We start from the raw sequence: 17,740 nt of genomic DNA, 5'->3' as shown, positions 1-17,740 counted from the left end.
TAGTTGGAAAGGTATTTTCCCCCCAAAGGTTATGAAAATGGCGTCCATAAAATGTATAAACATGATCAACTTTACAGGTGATCTGGGAAATTAAAATTCAAACGACAGTGAAACAGCATTAAGCATTCACCAGACTGTCAAAAATTTTAAAGCGTGCAGATAGCACGTCATTAATATCCAGCAAAAATGGAACAATTATCTGCTGAATATTGCATGCCTTCGCTCCAAAACACATAGGTTCCAAGCTGTGACTCTCCTACCGGTCTGTCGTAGACTCCATTCAGCGTTCCACTCCAGCACCCATCAGCAGTCCTGGGTCAGTGGGACACATAAACTCAAGTGACAACACTGTTGTGGCCCTCTTGGACCACACTGTGAGCTTTCTCTTGCTCTGGGCCCACTCAGTGTTGTCAGTCTTTTAGATTATTTGATTAAAAAAAAAAAGGATTGGACAGGCACATCCAAATACAGTTAAGTCTCTCCCTAAACTCCAAAGAGGTCCATCAAGGGACTCATTTTCAATAGTAGCTGGGGCAAAATACAAAAATCTGGCTTTAACCTTAAAGGGAATACTCAATATGTCCCAGGACATGAAACCCCCAGAAATCTCACTGAAATGGCAGGGCCCTGAATTTTCTTGAAGCTTATCTCCCACCCTCTACCCTCTAAGGTTACAAAACATGGACATTTTAATCTGCCATTTCATTTCAATTTCAGTACAAATATTATGTTGCAATGCCACACTTAAATTAAAATTTTTAAATCATCCCTGATTCTCCTTTCTTCTAATATTAACTCTGTCATCTTCATTTTCCCAAAGAAAATGACTTAAAGGGAATGATAGATTTGAAAGTCATATTAAAAAATTATTCCATGAATATTACCTTTCATATTTCATATATTTTATTTAATATTCTGTAAACACAAATACAGCATCAACATTTTTAAAGTCAGCCAGAGACAATTATCATATTATCTTTCAAACTCATTAATGATCAACATAAACTACATTTAGTGTGAGTAATAAAAGCATATTTCATTATATTATAGCTAGATTCAAATCACAGTCTAATGTCTATATAAGGTACAATAACTTGAAATTTCAAAACATATTTTGTTTGTAGTTCTTTTGTTCATAAAATCCCTCACCTTATTTTCAAAAGACTATATGCAAAACTATTGCTTAATCCTACAATTTTGAGTAAAATTATTCAATGTGAAACTCAAGCATACTGAGCAGTTTGCCCAGAACCAAGAATCTAAGAGACACAGAAAAATTAGTTCTAAGAAAGGCAAAATGAAGACAGAAATTTTTCTGTCATTAGGTTGCCTCTGATGACAAAATGACTACAATAGAAATAAATTTAAGCAGTAAATTATCCCTGATTTTATTGGAAAGGAATATTAGTATATAACAATAATGATCCAAGGAAATTTTAAATTAAAATGTCACTAATGTCTCTCATATCTTTTTTCTAATTAAAAATCCTTATAACAGTACAGGGATATCTCACTCTTTTACTTATAATTTAGATTATAACAAGGTAATCAACGTCTAATTACCTTTTTTTGCTGCTAAAATAACTATTATTTGAATCTTCTGATGATCCTGTCAATTCAGAATTTCCAATTTCATTTTTTCCAGTCATGTTTTCTTTTGGAGTCTTTTGGAGTGGGCTTTCTCCCAGCTGTTCATCCCAGTTGACGTTCATCCATGGCAAATAAAGTTCATAACATTAAGAATATACTAAAGTGAAATTTTGTTTTTATAAGGACACCTTATAATCTTGCCCTATGTTTCAGAATCTCCATGAATTTCACTATACCTGACATAAGACAAAAATTTCCAAAGTGAATTTCACAAAACATTAGTTTATGTAAAAGGAGAATTCTTTGGTCAATTCAGTTTGGGTAAGTTGGATTAAGCAACCCTAACATGAATACAACCCCCTACTTACCCCCCCCACACATCCCACTGCAAGATTTCTCTGTTGCTATGACAATGTGAATCTGTAAGAGTAGCGTTGATTCAAAATTGTCTACAGAAAGCTGCCAAAAGCATCTTTTGAAATAGTATTCTGAGGACTACTCAGGAAAATGCTGGTAGTCAATGCAGAGCATATAATACCATTTGTTATTTCATATAAATTTCTATTTATAAAATCTCCCATCATTATAACAGAATTTCTCCATCTAGGAAAATTATACAATCTATCTAAAACATTAGCACTAACATTCTATATGATCTATATGAACAGAAGATCCATGAATGTGGCCATGTTAATGCAGATTTTTTTCCCCATGGAGAAATCATTTTTTTCTAATTTTAGGAAAAAAAATCAATGAGTCATATTCATATTTGAAAAGTCATTTTATAAAGGTTGTGACAATATTTTGCAACCTGAAGCCCATATTGGTTTAATTTTAGTCTGGCTGCTACCATTTATTTCCTAGCTTTCACTTAAGGACAACAAACAGAGATTTTCTAAAAGATATATAATGCAAAATTACCAAAAAATGGATATACCAGCCATTTAAAAGCTAATAGTAAATACCACTGCCTACCCACCCCCCACCCCTCCCCCACCCCCCACCCAAAACACACACATAAAGAAACAATAGAACAACTCAGTAGATTCTGAGTTACACTTTGACAGGAATAGAGGACATGTATCTTTTATTCCTAGTAACAGTTTAGAGCATTATGCACTGTACCATTCAATACCTATGCAATGTAATGACAAAAACAATGCAGGCCTCTTTATTGTTAAAAAAATCATAATACACTGTTTTGAGAGCTATACTAAATATATGTATAAAATGTTATAGATTCACAGAAAGGGAGTGATGGCTATGAAACTGTTTTGAATTTTGAGATATTTGCCTGGCCAAGAAGAGAGTAAGAGGAATTTAAGCAAAGAAAATGGCATTTGCAAGGCAGAGTACTAATATGTGCAGCAATTTTGGCAATAGTCAGAAGTTCAGTGTAACTCCACACAGTGTTATAAAGCTCAGGCTTTAGTCGAACACACAACAGTTCCAGTACTGGCATTGTCACAGTATGTGTGACTTCTGGTAAGTTATTTCTCTAACTTCAGTTTCCTTATCTCTAAAATGGCATAATGCTTGTAAAGCCCCCAGTACAGTACCCAGTCTTTAGAATTCTCTTGACTTTAGGTTCTGATTTCCATTTCACTGCATTTGTTAATTCAGGTCTTTATTATACCTCAGTCTATTCTCCATTTTGTCACCTAAGTTGTTTTTCTAGAACTGAACTCCAATCATGCTAAAAACGTCAGATGGCTTCCCATTGCCTATAAAACTCCTTAGCTTTGCAAGCAGTGTTCCTTAAAGTTCAAGTCCCTACCTATCTGTCCAATTGTACCTCATGGTACTTTCTTCTCCCCTTCCTACCCCTGAACTATAATAATAACAGTACTATTATTGATAATAGCAAAAAATTATTGAACCAGCCACCACATTAAGCACTCCACTCATAGCATGATCAACGTGAAGGAAATCTTCTGGAGTTAGGCAATAAACAATCTGCCTGGCCAAACCATCACAACTGTGGGTTTGAAGTCAGAGTATGAAGGGCTTTCTATACCATTTTAAGGAATTGGTCTTTAAGTAGTAATCGATGAGTATTTCAAAGGTCTTTAAGCAGGGAGATAAAGAACCCAACTTGTAAGAAGAATAATGTTGCTGACATCACTCTCGAGGATTGATTAGAAAGGAGATTATAAAGAAGGTAGTCAAGATGTTTTTAAGGTTCCTTTATCCTAAGAATGTTATTCTACAATGCAAAATTCCAAAGCTTAAAACCTGAACAACTGGAAGAATGATGAAACTGAAGAAAGAAGTCAAGAAAATATACTGGCTTGGGGGCAACAGTGGAGTCAAGTATTAAACATGTTAAAGTTGAGGTATGTCAAAAATGTAGAGATGTGTAGCACAGACCCATGGGGAAGAACAGGAGATAACTGGTGGATTTTGCACTCTCATGCATGACTAAAGTGCAATTGTGCAATTTGGCAATTTTAAGAGTGTACACAACTATCATCAATAAATGACAGTGTATATATGGAAAAAAATTAAGGAACTCCATCTCACATAACATTAATAAAAATTAATTCCTGGTAATTAATTAACAAAATGTGAAAAACAAATCATAAAATGTTTGCAACTTAATATAGAGCTCCATTTTTAAGATCTCAGAGTAAAAAAGGGAGTTTTTAAATAAGACATAAGCTGTAAAAGAAAATTCCAAATAACGATTACATTAAAATTTAAAAACTGTAGTTCTACTTCTGCTTAGGATGTAAAAAGACAACAGTGCTTCCACCTGAATAAGGAGAAAACAGTAAAAAAATCTATAAAATGGTAACTTTTCTTGAATTCTTCAAAGAGTTGAGGTTACAAAGAATTGAATTCTAATTCTCATTAAGGAGAGAAAAAACTAATTGTTCCACCTTTAGTAGAGCATAAAAGGAAGAGGTAACTAACATTAAAAGAAATTAGAATGAAACAGCTAAAATTTTTAAGAATTCTAAAGGCTAACTGTTAGGCTGGAGAGAGGAAAAACAAGGACATGCAAACAGAACAGAGAGATGCCATAGGGGGAGAACAGACCAGACCCCAAGGTCCGTGCCTTATATGGAAAGGGGAAAGCTCTTCCTGAATTCCATCCTTCTGATGTGCCAACTAAGACCTGGATGTCAGCCTCCTCCCTCTTGGCAGGAAAAAAAGTTTCTAGTTGTCTATTATGTCACCTTTAGCCAATCATACCTCTCCATGCCCCCTAGGATAGCTTCCCACTCCTCCCCCTCCTAACCCCTTATAAGCCCCCACCTCCCTGACTGGGTGTGACTTCCCCAGCCTATAATACCCAGACCGGCGAACATCACCCGGGAATTGCACTCAAATAAACTACCTGGCCCTTTGTTGCCTCTCTTTGCCTGCTTATTTTGGCTAGAATTTATTGGAATTTATCTTACACTAACATGTCTACCAAGATAGTTTAGAATCTCCAGGGTCCCAAAAGACAGAAGGGTCCATACTTAATACCAAGTTTCTTTCCATGTGCCTCTATCATATGCTCAAAAGAAAGACTGGGGCCAGTACAGGAGACCTAAAAGGGCCATCAGTGAACATAGGTATTAAATGCTCTCTATTCTCTCTCACAAAACAAAAGCCTTAAGGCAATGGGGGAAGAGCAGGAAATTCTCCCATCACAAGGTCTGGGCAAAAATCCACCGGTTCCCAAGGAGGGACAGAAGCAAAAGCCGCCTGCCCTAGGGAGAAGAATAGGTAACTCCACTCCTACCAACAGTGACCTGCAACAGCCTTGCCTCTAGGAGAGGGGAGGAAACCCTCACAGCACCAATCTTAGGCAAAGGCTGAAGAAAGGGTAGAAGCAAAAGATGTCAGCATTATCTTGGCCCCAGGACTATGCAACAGATACAAAACATAGATATAATAACACCGGGTGAGAGAAAATAAACTCTCCTAACTATAAAATGTCATTTTCCCCTGATTTTTAATCTCTTTAAAAGATGACTGACAGTGCAAAGTAAAAATGCATTGTGGATTTTATATGTGGAAGTAAAATATATGACAATAGCACAAAAGATTTGAGGGAGGAAATGGAAGTATATTGGTATCAGGTTCTTATATTATATATGAAGTGGTACATAATTTCAAAGGAGACCTAAAATTAAGGGTGTACCATTATATAACCTAGAGCAAGAGTCAGTAAACTTTTTCTTAAAGGGCCAAACAGTAAATATTTCAGGCTTATGGCCTTTGTCACAACCACTCAAGTCTGTCACTGTAGTGCAAAAACAGTCATTGACAATATGCAAATGAATGGGCATAGCTGTGTTAAAAAAAAAGTTTATTTATAAAAAAACAAGCCATTGGGCATGGATTAAAATAAAGTAAAAATAATAGGTGTTTGCTGACTTCTACCCTACAGACCATTAGAAGTTCTTAAAAATGAGGAATAAGTAATAAATCAATAGTGGAAATAAAATTGAATAATAAAAAACTACTCAATCCAAAAAAGGTCAAGAAAATAGAAAAAAAACAATATAATAAATAAGAAAAATAGACAACAAATAGCAAGATTTAACCAACCACATCAATAATTATATTAAATGTAAATGGTCTAAACACCCCAATTAAGAATCATAAATTGTCAAGTTGGATTAAACAGTAAGATCAAAATACATATTGCCCACAAGAAACCCACTTCTAATATAAAGTCATAGGTATAAGTAAAAGAATAGAGAAAGATACACCATACAAACACTAATCAAAAGAAAGCAAGAGTGGCTATATTAATACTAGACTAAGTAAACTTCAAAAGAAAGACTATTACCAGAGATAAAGAGAAATATTACATAAAAAACAGGGTTAGTTCATCAAGAAGACATAGTAACCCAACATGTGCTGCACCTAATAACAGAGATTCAAGATACAAAAAGCAAAACTGATAGTTGAAAATGTTAATATTTCTCTCTGTAATTGCTAGAGCATGTTAATAAAATTTCAGGGGGGCAGAGCCAAGATGGCGGCGTGAGTAGAGCAGTGGAAATCTCCTCCCAAAAACACATAGAGCTATGAAAATATAACAAAGAAAAATCTTCCTAAAATAGAGACCACAGGACACAGGACAACATCCAGACCACATCCACACCTGCAAGAACCCAGCGCCTTGTGAAGGGGGTAAGATACAAGCCCCAGCCCGGCGGGACCCGAGCGCCCCTCCCCCTGGCTCCCGGCGGGTGGAGAGAAACTGGAGCGGTTTTTTTTTTTTTTTTGGCGAGCGCTTTTTGGAAGCCTTAGAGGGACGGGCCCCCGTTGCTGGGGAGGCAGGGTGGCGGGACCGGTGAGGAGGTGCCTGGGAACGGCGCCGGAGGACAAAGAATATCCCGCGTTTCTCCCTGCGAGACCTGGGGGCGGGTGCCTGAGACCGGTGCCTGAGGACGGAGGAGGTCGCACGTTTTTCCCCTTTTTTTTTTTTTTTTCTCTTTTTGGCGAGCGCTTTTTGGAAGCCTTGAAGGGACGGGGACCCCAGTGCTAGGGAGGCACGGTGGCGGGACTGGTGAGCGGGTGGCTGGGACCGGCGCCTGAGGACAAAGAATATCCCCCGTTTTTCCCTGCGGGACCCGTGGGCGGGTGCCTGAGACCGGCACTTGAGGACAGAGGAAATCGCGTGTTTTTCCCCTTTTTTTTTTCTCTTTTCTGCGAGTGCTTTTTGGAAGCCTAAAAGGGACAGGGACCCCGGTGCTAGGGAGGCAGGGCGGCGGGACTGGTGAGCGGGTGCCTGGGACCGGCACCTGAGGACAAAGAATATCCCGCATTTTTCCCTGTGGGACCGGTGGGTGGGTGCCTGAGACCAGCACCTGAGGACGGAAGAAATCGCGCGTTTTTCCCCTTTTTTTTCTCTCTTTTTGCCGAGTGCTTTTTGGAAGCCTTGAAGGGACAGGGACCCCGGTGCTAGGGAGGCAGGGCGGCGGGACTGGTGAGCGGGTGCGTGGGACCAGTGCCTGAGGACAAAGAATATTGAGCGTTCCTTCCCTGCGGGACCGGTGGGTGGGTGCTTTTTGGAAGCCTTGAAAGGACAGGGACCCTGGTGCTAGGGAGACAGGGCAGCAGGACCAGTGAGCGGGTGCCTGGGACCAGCACCTGAGGACAAAAAAAAAAAAAAAAAATCGCTTGTTTTTTCCTTTTTTTTCCTTTTTTTTTTTCTCTTTGTTTCTGTTCCCTCTCTCATTGTTGCTGCTGTTGTTTTGGTTTGGAGAGTGCTTTTTGGAAATCTTAAAGGGGCAGGACAGGTCACTTAGACCAGAAGCAGGGAATCTGGGGATCTCTGGGCACTCTAACCCCCTGGGTAGCAGGGAGCACAGAGGCCCCTTACGGAGATAAATAGTCTCCTGGCTGCTCGCCCTCCAACGGGGCTCCACCATTTTGGAGGAACAGCCCCAGCCAGGCCAAGCCCACAGCAACAGCGGAGATAAACCCCAAAGCAACTGGGCAGGAAGCAGAAGCCCTGTCTGCGCACAGCTGCCCAGTACAAGCCACTAGAGGTCGCTATTCTCCCAGGAAAAGGCTACAAACCAACAAGAAGGGAAGCTCTTCCAGCGGTCACGTGTACCAGCTCTGCAAACTATCTCCATCACCATGAAAAGGCAAAACTACAGGCAGACAAAGATCACAGAGACAACACCTGAGAAGGAGACAGACCTAACTAGTCTTCCTGAAAAAGAATTCAAAATAAAAATCATGAACATGCTGACAGAGATGCAGAAAAAAATGCAAGAGCAATGGGATGAGATGCAGAGAAAAATGCAAGAGCAGTGGGATGAAGTCCGGAAGGAGATCACAGATGTCAGGAAAGAGATCACAGAAGTGAAACAATCCCTGGAAGGATTTATAAGCAGAATGGATAAGATGCAAGAGGCCATTGAAGGAATAGAAGCCAGAGAACAGGAACGTATAGAAGCTGACATAGAGAGAGATAAAAGGATCTCCAGGAATGAAACAACACTAAGAGAAATATGTGACCAATACAAAAGGAAAAACATTCGTATTATAGGGATACCAGAAGAGGAAGAAAGAGGAAAAGGGATAGAAAGGGTCTTTGAAGAAATAATTGCTGAAAACTTCCCCAAACTGGGGGAGGAAATAATTGAACAGACCATGGAATTATACAGAACCCCCAACAGAAAGGATCCAAGGAGGACAACACCAAGACACATAGTAATTAAAATGGCAAGGATCAAGGACAAGGAAAGAGTTTTAAAGGCAGCTAGAGAGAAAAAGGTCACCTATAAAGGAAAACCAATCAGGCTAACATCAGACTTCTCAACAGAAACCCTACAGGCCAGAAGAGAATGGCATGATATACTTAATGCAATGAAACAGAAGGGCCTTGAACCAAGGATACTGTATCCAGCACGACTATCATTTAAATATGATGGTGGGATCAAACAATTCCCAGACAAGCAAAAGCTGAGGGAATTTGCTTCCCACAAACCACCTCTACAGGGCATCCTACAGGGACTGCTCTAGATGGGAGCACCCCTAAAAAGAGCACAGAACAAAACACACAACATATGAAGAATGGAGGAGGAGGAATAAGAAGGGAGAGAAGAAAAGACTCTCCAGACAGTGTATATAACAGCTCAATAAGCGAGCTAAGTTAGGCAGTAAGATACTAAAGAAGCTAACCTTGAACCTTTGGTAACCACGAATCTAAAGCCTGCAATGGCAATAAGTACATATCTTTCAATAGTCACCCTAAATGTAAATGGACTTAATGCACCAATCAAAAGACATAGAGTAATAGAATGGATAAAAAAGCAAGACCCATCTATATGCTGCTTACAAGAAACTCACCTTAAACCCAAAGATAAGCATAGACTAAAAGTCAAGGGATGGAAAAACATATTTCAGGCAAACAACAGTGAGAAGAAAGCAGGGGTTGCAGTACTAATATCAGACAAAATAGACTTCAAAACAAAGAAAGTAACAAGAGATAAAGAAGGCCACTACATAATGATAAAGGGCTTAGTCCAACAAGAGGATATAACCATTCTAAATATATATGCACCCAATACAGGAGCACCAGCATATGTGAAGCAAATACTAACAGAACTAAAGAGGGAAATAGACTGCAATGCATTCATTGTAGGAGACTTCAACACACCACTCACCCCAAAGGATAGATCCACCGGGCAGAAAATAAGTAAAGACACACAGGCACTGAACAACACACTAGAACAGATGGACCTAATAGACATCTATAGAACTTTACATCCAAAAGCAACAGGATATACATTCTTCTCAAGTGCACATGGAACATTCTCCAGAATAGACCACATACTAGCTCACAAAAAGAGCCTCAGTAAATTCCACAATATTGAAATTCTACCAACCAATTTTTCAGACCACAAAGGTATGAAAGTAGAAATAAATTCTACAAAGAAAACAAAAAGGCTCACAAACACATGGAGGCTTAACAACATGCTACTAAATAATCAATGGATCAATGAACAAATCAAAATAGAGATCAAGGAATATATAGAAACAAATGACAACAACAACACTAAGCCCCAACTTCTGTGGGATGCAGCGAAAGCAGTCTTAAGAGGAAAGTATATAGCAATCCAGGCACACTTGAAGGAGGAAGAACAATCCCAAATGAATAGTCTAACATCACAACTATTAAAACTGGAAAAAGAAGAACAAATGAGGCCTAAAGTCAGCAGAAGGAGGGACATAATAAAGATCAGAGAAGAAATAAACAAAATTGAGAAGAATAAAACAATAGCAAAAATCAACGAAACCAAGAGCTGGTTCTTTGAGAAAATAAACAAAATAGATAAGCCTCTAGCCCAACTTATTAAGAGAAAAAGAGAGTCAACACAAATCAACATAATCAGAAATGAGAATGGAAAAATCACGACAGACTCCACAGAAATACAAAGAATTATTAAAGACTACTATGAAAACCTATATGCCAACAAGCTGGAAAACCTAGAAGAAATGGACAACTTCCTAGAAAAATACAACCTCCCAAGACTGACCAAGGAAGAAACACAAAAGTTAAACAAACCAATTACAAGCAAAGAAATTGAAACAGTAATCAAAAAACTACCCAAGAACAAAACCCCGGGGCCGGACGGATTTACCTCGGAATTTTATCAGACACACAGAGAAGACATAATACCCATTCTCCTTAAAGTGTTCCACAAAATAGAAGAAGAGGGAATACTCCCAAACTCATTCTATGAAGCCAACATCACCCTAATACCAAAACCAGGAAAAGACCCCACCAAAAAAGAAAATTACAGACCAATATCCCTGATGAATGTAGATGCAAAAATACTCAATAAAATATTAGCAAACAGAATTCAACAGTATATCAAAAGGATCATACACCATGACCAAGTGGGATTCATCTCAGGGATGCAAGGATGGTACAACATTCGAAAATCCATCAACATCATCCACCACATCAACAAAAAGAAAGACAAAAACCACATGATCATCTCCATAGATGCTGAAAAAGCATTTGACAAAATTCAACATCCATTCATGATAAAAACTCTCAGCAAAATGGGAATAGAGGGCAAGTACCTCAACATAATAAAGGCCATATATGATAAACCCACAGCCAGCATTATACTGAACAGCGAGAAGCTGAAAGCATTTCCACTGAGATCGGGAACCAGACAGGGATGCCCACTCTCCCCACTGTTATTTAACATAGTACTGGAGGTCCTAGCCACGGCAATCAGACAAAACAAAGAAATACAAGGAATCCAGATTGGTAAAGAAGAAGTTAAACTGTCACTATTTGCAGATGATATGATACTGTACATAAAAAACCCTAAAGACTCCACTCCAAAACTACTAGAACTGATATCGGAATACAGCAAAGTTGCAGGATACAAAATCAACACACAGAAATCTGTAGCTTTCCTATACACTAACAACGAATCAATAGAAAGAGAAATCAGGAAAACAATTCCATTCACCATTGCATCAAAAAGAATAAAATACCTAGGAATAAACCTAACCAAGGAAGTGAAAGACTTATACTCTGAAAACTACAAGTCACTCTTAAGAGAAATTAAAGGGGACACTAATAAATGGAAACTCATCCCATGCTCATGGCTAGGAAGAATTAATATCGTCAAAATGGCCATCCTGCCGAAAGCAATATACAAATTTGATGCAATCCCTCTCAAATTACCAGCAACATTCTTCAATGAATTGGAACAAATAATTCAAAAATTCATATGGAAACACCAAAGACCCCGAATAGCCAAAGCAATCCTGAAAAAGAAGAATAAAGTAGGGGGGATCTCACTCCCCAACTTCAAGCTCTACTACAAAGCCATAGTAATCAAGACAATTTGGTACTGGCACAAGAACAGAGCCACAGACCAGTGGAACAGATTAGAGACCCCAGAAATTAACCCAAACATATATGGTCTATTAATATTTGATAAAGGAGCCATGGACATACAATGGCAAAATGACAGTCTCTTCAACAGATGGTGCTGGCAAAACTGGACAGCTACATGTAGGAGAATGAAACTGGACCATTGTCTAACCCCATATACAAAGGTAAACTCAAAATGGATCAAAGACCTGAATGTAAGTCACGAAACCATTAAACTCTTGGAAAAAAACATAGGCAAAAACCTCTTAGATATAAACATGAGTGATCTCTTCTTGAACATATCTCCCCGGGCAAGGAAAACAACAGCAAAAATGAGCAAGTGGGACTACATTAAGCTGAAAAGCTTCTGTACAGCGAAAGACACCATCAATAGAACAAAAAGGAACCCTACAGTATGGGAGAATATATTTGAAAATGACAGATCTGATAAAGGCTTGACGTCCAGAATATATAAAGAGCTCACACGCCTCAACAAACAAAAAACAAATAACCCAATTAAAAAATGGGCAGAGGAACTGAACAGACAGTTCTCCAAAAAAGAAATACAGATGGCCAAGAGACACATGAAAAGATGCTCCACATCGCTAATTATCAGAGAAATGCAAATTAAAACTACAATGAGGTATCACCTCACACCAGTAAGGATAGCTGCCATCCAAAAGACAAACAACAACAAATGTTGGCGAGGCTGTGGAGAAAGGGGAACCCTCCTACACTGCTGGTGGGAATGTAAATTAGTTCAACCATTGTGGAAAGCAGTATGGAGGTGCATCAAAATGCTCAAAACAGACCTACCATTTGACCCAGGAATTCCACTCCTAGGAATTTACCCTAAGAACGCAGCAATCAAGTTTGAGAAAGACAGATGCACTCCTATGTTTATCGCAGCACTATTTACAATAGCCAAGAATTGGAAGCAACCTAAATGTCCATCTGTAGATGAATGGATAAAGAAGATGTGGTACATATACACAATGGAATACTACTCAGCAATAAGAAGTGGAAAAATCCAACCATTTGCAGCAACATGGATGGAGCTGGAGAGTATTATGCTCAGTGAAATAAGCCAAGCGGAGAAAGAGAAATACCAAATGATTTCACTCATCTGAGGAGTATAGGAACAAAGGAAAAACTGAAGGAACAAAACAGCAGCAGAATTACAGAACCCAAAAATGGACTAACAGGTACCAAAGGGAAAGGAACTGGGGAGGATGGGTGGGCAGGGAGGGATAAGTGGGGGGAAGAAGAAGGGGGGTATTAAGATTAGCATGCATGGGGGGGAGGGAGAAAGGGGAGGGTGGGCTGCACAACACAGAGAGGACAAGTAGTGACTCTACCACATTTTGCTAAGCTGATGGACAGTAACCGTAATGTGGTTGTTAGGGGGGACCTGATATAGGGGAGAGCATAGTAAACATAGTATTCTTCAGGTAAGTGTAGATTAAAAATTTAAAAAAAAAAAAAAGAAAGAAAGAAAGTAAAGGGGGATTACTCCTTAACAGGATAAAACTATTGGTAAATCAAAGATCAACGCATGCTTTAAATATCCTTAATGTTGATCACTTAAAGGGTGTCAGATGATCAGCTATGGAGGTACTCTTTTCTGATAATATTCCTTTCTCTTAATTAAAAAAAAAAAAAAAAAGCAGTTACTGTGTGCTGACCTCCAATGAGTTCTGCACAGTGGTATAGAGGGCATGTCAAAGTGTGGGCAAAGGGTCTGTTTGTTTCTACGCAGAAGATCAAGGCCTAGCTTGGATACCCAGAAAATGAACTAAGATACGATATGAGGAGGAGCTTCCGGCATCAGCACTCTCTGGAGGACTCGTGCCGGGGGATGATCATCAAAAAGCCTCCACAGGGATCCGGACGATGCTGCGGTTGTGGCTGCATCCAGCCCACCGTCTCCTGGACTTGCCATAAGAAGGAGGAGGGAGATGTCTAGGCTGGCATGTGCATACAGTGAGACAACGAATTTGACTGGATCTGTACTGTTGGAACTCAACCAGGAGTTGGGAGTGGTGCAAGTTGTAGCACCCCAAAATCTCATGACTATAGACTATCTATGGTTAAAAGAACATATGGGATGTGAACAGATCCCAGAAATGGGCTGCTTTAATTTGTCTGATGGTTCAAGTACAGTTGGACAATATCCATCATATCATAGATAAATTTTCACAAATGCCTAGGGTGCCTAAATGGTTTTCTTGGCTTCACTGGAGATGGCTGGTAATTATAGATTTGCTTTGTTTATGTCACCGTATTCCTATTATATTAATATGTGTGTGCAAATTAGTTAGTAGTTTAAAACCTATACATACTTAAGGTACTATACAAGAAGATATGTCAAAGAAATAATCAATCCTCCCAAGTTTCCTTCATATGCTACATCTATAGCTTTTCTTCTTCCTTCCTAATTACAAACCTTAAATAGAATTCGTGCCTCATATCGAATTTACCGAGTATCATAATTCCTCCAGGTGGTAAAGATACCTCGAGACAAGTGCTGGGCATAGAAGCCACAGGGCATAAATCTGCAAAGAAGTAAAAAGCTAACCTTTGCAAACAATATGGCTTCTCTCTCACTTACCAACTTTACATTTCCCTGTATGGCCCCGGAAGATGACTGGTTAGCCAGAGACGGGTAAGATTCCTCAAGGGAGGAACAACCTAAGACAGGCACAGTCGCAGGGGGGCCATCAGGTGAGAATTTGGGGATCAACAGAGGTGAGGCTCAGAACCTCACCCCCCCTGCTTTGAGAGAAATCTTCTGCATCCGTGGATGTCTTGCTGCCCTTGTCTAGCCTGGATTAATACTTAGTCCATAGGCACACACCTGATCATCTGATCATCTATATTTGCCTTCTTACAGCACTAAACTATGTTTTCTACCTTTATCTTGCATCTACCTACCACTTCAGCATTTTATTAAAAATAAAAATAATAATAATAATAGGAGAAATGGGGGATCAACATATAAATCAAGTACAAAAATCAAATGAATATTCATATTTGACCTGATGGTTTATAGGTCATATTGCATGATCAAAACCAAAAGTTTCTGTGATGAATGCCCTTGTACTGTTCACCATGTAAGAATTTATTCACTCTGTAAGAATTCGTTCACCATGTAAGAACTTGTTCGTTATGCTTCAGAAGATTGGAGACTGACGAGAATTAGGCTTGAGATGGATTAATGATTGTACATTGAGCATTGACCCCCCTATACTGAATTTTATTGTTGTTAACAACCATTTGATCAATAAATATGAGAGATGCCCTCTCAAAAAAAAAAAAAAAAAAAAAATTTCAGAATTTCTTTCATCAAAGGAAACACAAAGAGAATGTTTAAGAAACATAAAGAGAACAAAAAGACAAACCACAAACTAAAATCTGGAATGAATTATATACAAATACACATATGTGTGTGTGTGTGTATATATATATATATACACACACACACACATATATATATATATATAAAAGACATAAATATTTAAATGAAATGGCAGAAAATGGGCAAAACACTTCAATGAAGGCAAATCCAAATGGCCACTAACCTTATGAAGATATGTTCAACCAACATATCTCAGAAAAGAAAAAAATATTTGGAGTTAAAAATTCACTGCAAGGATTTAACAGCAGATTAGATACAGCTAAAGAAAGAATTTGCAAAATAAATTTAGAAAAAAGATATGAAGAAATTATCTCAGAATGCAGAACAGAGAAACAACAAATGTCTGATAGAATGGCAAGATTCAGTAGGAACTTTCAGATGTTGCTACTGGGTATAACCACTTTGGAAAACACAGGGACATTGTCTAGTAAAGTTGAACATGTGCATACAATGCCAATCTTAGGTATATTCCTTTTAGATCCTCTTGTACATGCATTTAGGAGTCATGTACAAAAATGTGCAAAATAGCTTATTTGTAATAGCCCCAAACTGAAAACAAACCAAATGACCATCAGCAGAATAGATAAATAAATTATGATATTGTCATATAATTGTCAAAAATTAAAAAATTAAACAGTATATGTGATAACATGGTTGAATCTTATAATTACAATCTTGAGTAAAAAAAAGAAGTCCAAAATAAAATGCTTTCAATATGATTCCATAGAAATAAAATTCAAAACAAACTAAATTTTGTTAAGGAATACCTGTTCAGGTTATAAAATTGAAAGAAAAACAAGAAAACAATTATTTTAAAAAAATCAAAGTAGTTGTTACCTCCACTGGGAAGGAAGAAGATGTGACCAGTGAGACATACACAAGGTTGGAAAGGTCTTTTGAGAAGAAGAAAAACAAAAAAAATTAGCTTGGAAACAGTCATTAAACTTCTAAAACAAATATCAGGACATATGCATGAAGCTGTATTTAGAAAAAAGTTGCTTGTTGAACTATTCATAATAGCAAAAACATTAATACAGGGTTGAAAAAATAAATTGTACCACAAGGGAATACTACAATGATGTAGATCTGTATTTATTGATATAACTGTCATATATTCTTAAATAAGAGGCTTTTAATGAGTTTGTATGTGCCCTCATTTTTAGAAGTTAAAAAATACTAATTACCTACAAGAACTGACAAAAGTAACTGGAAAAATAGATACCAAAATACTAACAGAAGCTATCTCTGGATGGTGAAATTATTGTCAATCTCTTTTTTGTCTTTATACTTAACTGATATTTCTGAACTTTTTAAGGTGAGCTTACAGTGGCCTCTCATTTATAATTGTTTTGGAGTGAAGCAACAAGAAATTAATACCATTTAAAAACTACATTTGCACAAAATTCATAGTATTAGATACTCCCACAAAATATTTTTGGGGGGTTTTGTGAAAGTTCCATAGTTAGGAATTTGGCCAGTCAAGGGTATGAAATAATGACACTACTCATAGCTTTATGTAGGGTAATTGCCCACTTCATTCGCCACTTGACTCTACTTTTCAGGAAGACTGGGATTCCCCTCTTAATTTTTTTCCCTAGATGTCCTTTTCCTTTGATAGTAAAGTCAAAGTCTTTCTAATTATGACTAGAAAGCAATATTTAACATTGCAGAGAGATGCCTAGATAAAGAAGGAGGTAGACTCTTAGCATCTCACTGGCATCAAGTGGCAAAATAGGTGGATTTCATCCAGGTCTCATCAGAAATAGTAAATCACATCAGAACAATAAATATTACACACACCTGAGATTAAAGAAGGTGCTAAATTTGACATATCTCTGGGTATAGAAAAAACAGACTACAAGAATTGCTTGACTAAAGATGGAGGAAAAAATGCAACTAACTTAAGAACAAGAGTATGTTACAGCTATAATGGATGCTGCCTTTAGTTTCAGGGGGATTAATTTTATTTATAAACATTTAGTATATTTGCTTCTCTATCATAAACAGTTTATTTCTTGTATGCAATAGGTAAAAGAAAACAATGATTTTGCTTTCAATTGATTCTTTGAGTGTAGTATGAGCTTTATATATTAACTTTCATTTCTTAGTTACCTATCGCTTTTTAAGAACTGAATTATAAGTAAATTGATGGGTGTGATCATATAAAAGATTTAAAATTCTTTGAAGTACAACTGTCTCCCAACAGTAAAGTTGTTTTGCTTTGGTTTGATAGCATTCCTGGCTAAGATCCTTCTGGACTTAAAATATCAAGGTTTTACTCAGTAATTACTTGCTTTCTCTTCTCCTTTAGCCTTAACTTTATCTGAAACTGTTACAAGAAAAATAAAGGTGGTAGAGTTCAT

The 17,740-nt window shown here is 37.8% G+C and overlaps 1 protein-coding gene across 1 annotated transcript in view; it reads right to left on the bottom strand.

Annotated features, from left to right (window-relative positions):
- The window catches only part of SPATA1 (spermatogenesis associated 1), a 43,291-nt gene that overhangs the window by 12,553 nt on the left and 12,998 nt on the right, over positions 1-17,740 (bottom strand). The window contains 3 exon segments of the mRNA XM_073234207.1: positions 771-827; positions 1,564-1,681; positions 8,671-8,679. Coding sequence (XP_073090308.1) covers positions 771-827; positions 1,564-1,681; positions 8,671-8,679 — 184 coding nt within the window.

Source organism: Manis javanica, chromosome 4, assembly GCF_040802235.1.
Source record: "Manis javanica isolate MJ-LG chromosome 4, MJ_LKY, whole genome shotgun sequence".
Classification (NCBI taxonomy): Eukaryota; Metazoa; Chordata; class Mammalia; order Pholidota; family Manidae; genus Manis; species Manis javanica.
The sequence above is the reverse complement of the archived record's forward strand: the minus strand, read 5'-3'. Positions and strand labels throughout refer to the sequence as shown.